The 9,045-nt window shown below is 62.0% G+C and overlaps 2 protein-coding genes across 2 annotated transcripts; both read left to right on the top strand.

Moving 5' to 3' along the window:
- Positions 1 to 543: 543 nt before the first annotated feature.
- On the top strand, positions 544 to 4,598 carry LOC142355584 (putative cation-transporting ATPase 13A4; the record flags this gene model as incomplete). Its single annotated transcript, XM_075407698.1, has 13 exons — positions 544 to 661; positions 910 to 996; positions 1,262 to 1,324; positions 1,443 to 1,598; positions 1,871 to 1,952; positions 2,103 to 2,175; positions 2,398 to 2,515; positions 2,681 to 2,782; positions 2,956 to 3,109; positions 3,270 to 3,391; positions 3,677 to 3,799; positions 3,995 to 4,052; positions 4,237 to 4,598. Coding segments are annotated over 13 exons (1,618 nt in total), but the record flags the coding sequence as incomplete, so codon positions are not given.
- A 1,474-nt stretch (positions 4,599 to 6,072) lies between these two features.
- On the top strand, positions 6,073 to 7,613 carry LOC142355583 (uncharacterized). Its single transcript, XM_075407697.1, has 2 exons — positions 6,073 to 6,184; positions 6,645 to 7,613. Exons 1-2 carry the CDS (start codon positions 6,073 to 6,075, stop codon positions 7,031 to 7,033), a joined length of 501 nt encoding a protein of 166 aa, XP_075263812.1. The 3' UTR covers positions 7,034 to 7,613.
- The last annotated feature ends 1,432 nt before the right edge of the window (positions 7,614 to 9,045 follow it).

Below are 9,045 nucleotides of genomic sequence, written 5' to 3'. Positions count from 1 at the left end.
AAGCCATCGCGTTTGACAAGACGGGGACGCTCACGTACGTCCACAGCCTTGCGTCCTCAGTCACGGTGTCGCAGGAGGGCTGCTGCGTAATTGCCAGAGGGTACAATAGGCATTCAGGACAAGACGGTTCTCCACGGTGTTCAGATAGACGGCCGGGCCGGACCGCTCAGTCCGTCGGCGGGGGTGCAGTATCCCATGATGGGCAGCAGACAGCTGTCACGCAAGCGACGCTGCGCCGTCCGTTCCGTCCGCGCTGGAGGGTTTTCTCTTCGTTTGCGATCACTCCCCGTTGCTGAGTGTGTGGTCCGCTGTGTGGTGTGGCAGCGAGAGTCATTTGAACCTCGAGTCTCTGTGGCTCGTCCAAGGCGACGGACAGCCTGTGACGAAGCATGTGGTAGAGGTGCGCCCCCCCCCCCATTGATGCAGACTGTCGAGGGATCAGTAGACGTCCTGCGACACATCCTTCCATCGAGTGTGTCACGCATGAGAGCGGTCGTCCCACGTCGCCCGTCCGGACTCACACCCGGCCGCGAGTTCCACCAGGTTTCATGCACTGCCCTGGACTGACTCTGATCGGTACCGCAAGCTGCAGGGCTCCAAGCCGCGACAGTCGTTTGAGATCGACTCACTGGAGGCCCGCGGGGAGGCCCTGCTCCATCCGGTAGTTGGACACACCTGCACAGTGCACGACCCCCACACGGCCCCACAATCACCGCCTGGAGCTTTCCATAGGCCTCGCCTGCCGCTGTCTTTTGATCGCAGCCATCAGAGCCTTGCACTCCTGTGCACTACAATTGAGTGCTTCACCGCGACCCTGCGGTGAAGCGACCCCACTCAATTCGGTCTCAGGGTCACTGCAGGCCTGTGGTGCTGCTGATGACCGACGCTTGCGGGTGCTGCTTGCTACAGGCGCCAAGAAGCCCACTGCGCCACTCTCTGCCCGGCGGCGGCAGCGGGAACTCGGCGGAATCCTCGTGTTCTCTAGATGCAAGCGAGGTGAGTGCACTCGAGTGCATAGACTTGTGGGAGTGGGCTGGAGGTGGACGTGTGCCGAGGGTCCGTCTGGGTCATGCCGGCACAGGCCGGCCCTGTCAGTAGGCCGTCTCACGGCCGGTGCATCCTGCAAGCGGCGACATGGAGCTTCCGTCTGAAAAGAGCAGCAAGATTCTTATCTCTGTCAATATGCAAAACGACACTCTGTGACGCCGCGGGCACGGCAGCTGTGCGTTGACTGCCGATGTGTGGGCGTTGCTGAGCTCAGGCGCACGAAACGTGTGGCTCTCCAGCCCTGTGGGACATCGTCATGGCGACGTGCCATGGCCTGGTGAGATCCATCGCCAGCCGCTCGTCCTCTCCTGCCTGCCCTTTCGCCAGTCTTACAACGGCAACGGGAAGCTCTTGCTCTTGTCCTGAGTTTTGCTTTCCACTCTCTTGCGTGGCAGACTGTCATCGACAGCGAGGTCGTCGGGGATCCGCTGGACAAGACCTTGTTTGAAAGCACGCGCTGGTCGATTCTTGACAACATCGATGGAGTGCACCCCCCTGGGCAGCCCGGAATGGTTTACACCGTCCAGAAGCGGTACCCCTTCAGCTCAGAGGTATGACAAGGGATTCTGAAGCCCTGGATTCCCGCCTTCTTTCGATTGTGAAGGAGTCATGAGGGGTGGACTCGCCGCCTGCGCGTCGGCAATGCAACGGAGAGTGCGCCAGCGTGTGCCCTGCCATGGCCGCGCAGCGTTTCTCCTCATCCGTGCAATGCGTGTCCCGACTCCTGCCGGACTCGCATGGCTGTCTATGGCTCCGCTGTTCCTTGATTCTCACAGTGGGGTGGTCTATCGATTTCGTGATTTTTGCTCGTTGCTCCGGTCAGGACATGCGCAGCACGGCGGTCGTTCAGCTGCCCGACGGACAGCGGATGGTCGTCTGTAAGGGGAGCCCTGAGAGGGTGGCAGGTATACCCCCCGTCGCGACGTTTTGTCAACTCCTGAGTGCAGTAGGCTACTGTTGGGCGAGCCGCTTCTAAAGGATGTGCCGGGCGGTTCACCGGCTTATGTGTCTCTCATGCTCGATGCCCGTCGTGGTATGCTCGCTGTTCCTTGCAGAGGTTGCCGGGTGCAAAGGGTTGCCCACGGCGTTTGCCGATCAGCTCCATAGGCTGATGTCCCAGGGAGCGAGGTACGAAGACAACCCCCCCCCCCCCCCCCCCCCCCTCTCTCCTTCTGTCCGGCGCCCGCGCCACAAGCCATGTTGCTGACACGTTGGCAGGCTGCACGACGATAATTGCTAGCCTTGATCCTTTGCCATTCCCAGCTTCCGGATATTGCCGGTCACGGACCTACGCACGGCCGGACCGGCGGACGCTGCCGCGGCTGACACTGACTCGCGCGTCGTTCTCAGGTGCGTTGTGCTCGCAAGCGGAGCACTCACGGATGGACACACTGCAGACCTCGCGCGCTCTGAGCTGGAAGCGCGCTTGGATCTCGTTGGGATTGCTGCGATGAGTGCACCGATAAAGGCAAGCAAACTGGACCCCCCCCCACCGCTGAGCTGCTTCCGTCATGCGAACAAAGTTGACGTCGCGTGTCGGATGCGGACCGCCGGGGTAACGCCTGCCCGCTGTTCCGGGGCACCTCGTGTAGTCTGATATGACTGTTGCCGGCTTCCACACCTTCTCGTGCAGGCCGGCACTGCCCCGACGATAGCGGCTCTGCACGCCGCTGGCATCCGCTCCTTCATGGTCACAGGGGATCACTTGGCAACTGCTGTGCACACGGCGCGAAAGGCGAGACCTCCACCCCTCCTTGGTTTCGGTTGCCCTGCATGCGCTGCAGCGGACACAGGGGCTTCGACTAAGATAGGGATGCTGTCTGCACGCGTCCGTTGCTGGCTTGAGATTACTTCACTGTTGACTGAAGCGGCTACGTTTTCTCCCCCCACGATGGTTGCCGACCCCAGGCCGGGATGTTGCGACCGCAGTCACCTGTGGTTTGCATCGAGGCGGCGGAAGGCACGGCCCACGGGTCGGGAGCACACTCGTCGTATCCCTTTCTGAGCATGAGTATTCTCGCCCCGGAGTCGGACTCGGGAGAGCCAACCCCAGCAGGCACTGGTATTGCCCCCCCCCCCCCCCCCCCCCCCGGGGGGGCAGACAACTGGAAACCCACACCCATGGCGCCGGGCGCCCACACCCATGGCACAGCCATGTGCGATGAGCCGTGAGTTTGGAACTGCCGCCGCTGATGGAACCGCATTTCGCTGTGTTTGTGCAGACGGCCCAACCTCGGCCCTCAGCGACATCCCCGCCCGCGCCTCTCAGCCGGATCTGCTACAGATCGTGGCGGAAGGGCGAGCTCACCTGGCCGTCACCGGAAAAGCCCTGGCAGCGGCTCAGGTACGCCTGCCGGTGCTCCTGCGGCCTGCACTGACTCCCTGGGCTGACAGTGAGGCAGCACCTTTGGTCGGGGAGTGCCACCCCTCTACGGCGCCGCGGTGTTCCGTTGTCGTAGCAAGTTGTTGTTCTGTCTCCGTGCCTTTACTAGGTCGTGTGTCTTGCCTGAGACCTGACTGCGAACAGAGCGAATGCCGTCCCTTGGAGCCAGCCATCGGCTCGCAACCATTTGTTCCTCCCTGCTTCCCTGTGTCCTAATCGGCGGTCCGCCAAACGACGATGCCTCAGAGTCACAGTGCAGCGGAGGCTTTGACAGTCATGCACGAGAGCGGTGCCGTCTTTGCCAGGATGCTGCCCAACGCGAAGGCCAGTCTCCTGGCGGCAGTCTCTGACACATGCAACGGCACAAAGGTGGTCAGCTCCAAGACTGTGCTGTCATCGAGACGTCTACAGCTGCCCGCCCCCTCCCCCCCTCCCCCCCTCCCCCCCACATGTCCCTTCACCCCCACCCCAGCGATGGAACGCACAACAGTGCCGCGGTCTGCTTCCGGAGGCCTGAGATTGACTGTGGAACACTCCCGCTGACGCTCCATTTGCAATCTGCAGATTGGTTTTGTTGGGGACGGTGCCAACGACATCATGGCATTGCGTGAAGCACATGTCGGTAAGCAGGCAGCAGCCTCCCCCCCCCCGGCCCCTTCCGCCCGCACCCCCACCCGGGCCCCGTGCCCTTGCCCTCGCCCTTGCCCATCCCCCCACCCCCGCTCGTGCTATCCCTGCCCCAGGCTTCCGCAGTGTCCGGCTTTGGCCGTATGGCGTGATTAACCCTGCATCCACCACCGCTTGAGACCGCCTCGACTCCGTCGTCATCACCAACGCCGATCTCAACTTCCTGTGCACGCTGGGCTCGAGCGACGCAGGACTCAGTCTGTGTGAAGCGGAGGCAAGCATCGCCGCGCCGCTGACCAGCAAAGAGCAGAGCCCGTACAGCATTGTGAAAGCCATTGCGGAGGGCCGGGCGGTGCTGGCCTGCAGCTACCAAACTGTGCAGTACGTCGTGATCTATGCCTACATCCAGGTGCAAAGCACTCCTCTCAAAATATTCCTTGCATGGGCACCGCGCCACCCAAGAGCCTCTCAACACATCGAGCCTTGCTGCCTGTTGTCGCCTCAGTTGCCCCGGGGTCAGCGGCCGGTCCCGGCTTTGTGAAGTGACGCACGGCCAACGAACAATGCATGCATGCGAGCCAGCGAGAGAGGGACAGACGGAGAGAGGGAGGGAGGAAGGGAGGAAGGGAGGAAGGGAGACAGACAGACAGACAGACAGACAGAGATAGAGAGACAGAGACGGAGGGACGGAGGCAGGGAGGGACGGAGAGAGAGAACGGGACGGAGTCAGGCAAGCCTTGTTCCCAAAATGGGCACTGCGAGATGGAGGTGTCATCGGGCGCACGTCACGGCGGAACGATGCATGCCTGGTGATTTATTCGCTTTCGCCGAAGTCACGGACTGTCAAAAGCCCCGGGTAACCACACACACACACACACACACACACGAGGTGAAGGCCATCTGTTGCTGCCGCCCTGCAGGTCCTCGGGCTCAACATCTTGTACTTTCACAATCTGATCGTGGGCGACTACCAGTATCTCATTCAGGCAAGGCATTCTTCTGTAGATCGACTGTTTCTCTGCTCGGGGTTTGTCACGGGCATTCTTGCAAACGCAGCGGTCCCGCGTTCCTTCCTTCCTTGAGAGATTCTGTCCAGCACGAAACCGTTCTCAGCGTGGAAGGCTCGACCCCGGCGTGGCGCCACCCACACTTTCCTGTTCCCAATCCCTTTGCTACGGGGCCTTGCGTTTGTGCTCCAGACCTGAGAGGCCCAGCAGTGTTCCCCGCATGCCATTGGGCCCGGGGGATGTCGATTCCGCGGTGGCTGCGGTGCCTGAAACCGACCGAGGGCTTGAGATGAGAATGGGAGATGGGGGGGGGGGGGGGGGGGTCACTCGCAGTTGTGCGTGGTGGAGGCCAGGAGGATCTTAGCTGCCCGCGTGTCGCAGGACCTCCTGTTTGTGACCGCCACGTCAGCTCTGATGGGCTATACCCGGCCTGAGAGGACGCTGAGCCCAGAGCGGCCGGCAGAAAGACTGCTCACGTGGGAGGCAAGCGACCCGTCCTTTTTGTCGTGCAAGCGTGTGGCTGTCACTGGGATCATGTGCTGTTCCCGGGCACCTCGGGAAGTGATGGCCAGCATGACTCAGGCCCGCCTGTGTGTCGCTTTGTCTGTGGTGTGGTGGCAGACAACGATGTTTGTGGCGGTGCAACTCTTGGCGGTGACTGCTTTTCAGCTGGTGGCGCTGGAGCTGCTCAACATATTCGACGGAGAGGCGGGCGGCAGAGGCGGTGCGGCATCGCAGCCCAAGGACCCACAGTCTCAGGCACGGCCCTGCTGATGGCCTGCACCTCGCAATATCCCAGAAGGGGCAATCACATCCCATGATCATCGTCCTCCGTCCGCCGCAACCGTTGCCTCGGTCACTCTGACTCCCCCCCTCCCTTCCTTGCGCGGATTGTTGTCTCTCGTTGTGCTCCGGCTTGCCTCTGCCCTTTCCCCGGCGCACTGCGTCTCCCCAGCCGAAAGCCCATGCGTGCGTCCCCGCAACGCCGCGTGTTGTGGGGTGCGGGTCATGCCTTCCACCCCTGGCCCCCTCGCGTCGACCAGCAGTGTTATGGATACGAGGGACTCAAAACTGGCAGGAATGGCTCGGTGCAGCAGCGGAGCTATGGTGATTCTGAGAGGCAAGTGTGAGGCCCGGAGGTGGGGTAGGGAGCTGCGGCGCCCGCCTTGGGTCCGCTGTGGACGGTGTCAGACACGACACCGGAGGCACTCCTCATGCATCAACTCGCGTGATCACGAGTTTGGACTGTGCTCGCGCTGAAGAGACGTCCAGCCTCGGCAGGAGGGCGAGCTCCCAGGGGGCAGGAGGGAAGCCAAATCAGGCTGTGTGGACAGGGGGCAGGGGGCCAAGGGGCGCAGGGGGCCAAGGGCCGCAGGGGGGCAGGGGGGGGGGGGGCGACATAGGTCGGAAAGGGACGAGGAGTGTGCTCTTCTCGTAGCTCATTGGGCGTGAGAACAGCAGCAGGGGCGAGCCTGGAGCCTGAACCTCTGAGACTGACTGACACCTCCTCTGCTCCCATGCAACCGCTCCGCCCCCGCCTACCTGTTGCCCCACACCCCCGGCACGCGGGCCACCCCCAGTCCCCGCAGGGCAGCGTGATCTTCATCATGAGCCTCTGGCAGCTCTTCACAGCCGGCCTCCTCACCAACCGCACCACGCCCTTCCGGCAGTCGGCTGTCAGCAACGGGTGGCTGGTCCTTGCGCTCTCTTTCCAGGCAGCCATCACTGTGCTTCTGACGCTCCTGCCCGGAGGAGAGGGCTGCTGGTTCTCTTGGACGGTGGCGATGCTGGTGCCGCTGCCACTCGGGGTGCGGCTGGGGCTGCTGGCATGCATGGCTTTGCACACAGCATGCAGCTGGTCGACGGGCCTCGCCGTGCACTGGGTTGCGAGGCGCCGCAGAGGGCAGCTGCGAACTCATCGGTACCACAAGCTGTCGTGACTCCACAGCTGGGGCGGCCTCGCGAGTGACCTCCAGCTCCACAAAGCGGGGCTTTGGCCTCGGTCCCCTGTCAGGGCCTTCGGCCAGGCAACGCCGCGCAGCCGGCCCTGTCCCGGCCCTGGCGTTGGAACACGCACGCATGTGATACGAACAGCTCGGCATGCGCCGGTGGGACTCTTCCTCTGCCGATTGATCTCATGCCGGCACACTGAAGGACTGTGCGTGCAGTGTACAGCACACACCAAATTGACCGTCCTTCCTCCCTGGCAGACGATGGCACTGCACCGTGTAGGGGGGGGGCTAGCTTACCAGATCTAGACGGTGCTCGGGTTCCTGATGCAGCCAGGCCCCGTGCTGTGCAAAACGAATTCGCAATGGCCGGCCGGCTGGTGGTGGCCCTTGAGTCTTCCTGTTGGTTTACCGGCTGTTGAGATTATTCCGGAGTGCGCTGGAGGCCACTGGCCTCGGCTCATTCAGCCGCGAGCATGGCGCATTGCATGTCAGATTCTTGTTGTCTCCAACTCCAGCAAGACTCCAGTACTACTACGTGTCTCACGTCAACAAGGCTCCAGCATTGCGCCGGATGCCGTGGGCCCCACAGTTGCGCCGGCAGGCATAAATAAGGTTCGCATAGAGTAAGTATACAGAGGCGAGCTGCAGCCGCATCGTAGCCCAGGTCACAGTGAGGGTCAGCTGCTGTGACTCACATTGCTTTTAAAAAAAACATCAGCTGCAGATGACAGCGGGGGTGAAGTAACCGCGGCAAGCAGTCAGGGGGTCAGCCTACACCATGACACATGGCAGCATGTTGTTCCTGCGAGTACTAGCGGTAGATCCATGCTACTAATGCAGTTCGAGCTCCGGTAGTACCGCGGAGCGTGGGTACGCTCGTTGTACGCGTACGTAAGGTTGCCGTACGCCCTTCGGTCCGATCATGGCGAGTATCCTTCAGGATCTTTACACTGACTTTACTCGTGCCTTCTCGCTTAATTCCTTCCCGAAGGAGGGCCACTCGTACCCTCCCCACATTCGTACGCGTTGGCATCCGTGCACCCCATGCATGTCTGCACATGTGTTCTGTTGCGCTGCAGTCCAGCGTCTCGGCTTCAAGTCTGGTTTCCGGTGTCACGTGTAATATCGTTCGTTGTGGTTTATCCACCCTTTCGAATGGTGGAGCAGAGGGAGAATCCATAGCGGGGGCGGCCGATCGGTGGTACAGATGAGCTGCCCGGTGTCACAGCTAGCGTTCTCGTTTCGGGCCCCGGGGCCGTCGGGGCCCAGGCAGGGGCTGCGTCGTGGCCGCTGTGACCACCGTCTGGGAGCCACTCGGGGCGATGACCAGCTGCGGCTGTGGGTGAAACAGTGTGAGGCGTCCTACCTTGACAGCCTCCTCCACCGGCCAACCGGGACGTGGTGCCACTGGGAGTCGGACAGATACGGGCAGGTGCGCGCGTGGTTTCGGAAGTCGGATGCTGCCGCCTCCCCCCTCCCCCCCTTGCCCCCTCCCCTCTTCTTAGACCACCAAGCTTTGGGTCTGCCCCAACTGCACCTTTAGCATTCGCTCTCCACTTCCGGACCCATAAGAATGCCCTCGGCCTGGTGCCCCGAGTCTGTGGTGATGATGAGCTTCCAATCAACACCTGCCTCCTTTTCCAACCCTGCCCTTCCCTCAAGAGCTTGCCATCCGAAACAAACAGACGGATCGACACAGGCAAGGACAGTTAGACCATCGGGCGGCACCTTGACTGAATATGCGAGCCACTTGTGCCGCCCCCTTGCCTGTGTTGTTCGTACTGCACCACGGGTCGTGACCACTGGCAGGCAGTCCCTTCTCTAATGCAGGGGTGGCTGCTGCAGGCCACTCGGTGCCGCAACACACGCCTGGGCCTTCCCGGTAAATCTCAGCTCTCGGCTGCAGAGCTTCACAAACCGGTCGGGAAAAGGCAGCTGAGGCAATTTCCCCTATGTTGTTCCCTTTCCTTTCGCAGGGCACTGAGGGCGGCCGCAACAGCTCCCACAAGGACCGGATAAATTCCACGCT

Source organism: Convolutriloba macropyga, unplaced genomic scaffold, assembly GCF_964194025.1.
Source record: "Convolutriloba macropyga unplaced genomic scaffold, txConMacr16.3 SCAFFOLD_3662, whole genome shotgun sequence".
NCBI lineage: Eukaryota > Metazoa > Xenacoelomorpha > Acoela > Convolutidae > Convolutriloba > Convolutriloba macropyga.
The sequence above is the reverse complement of the archived record's forward strand: the minus strand, read 5'-3'. Positions and strand labels throughout refer to the sequence as shown.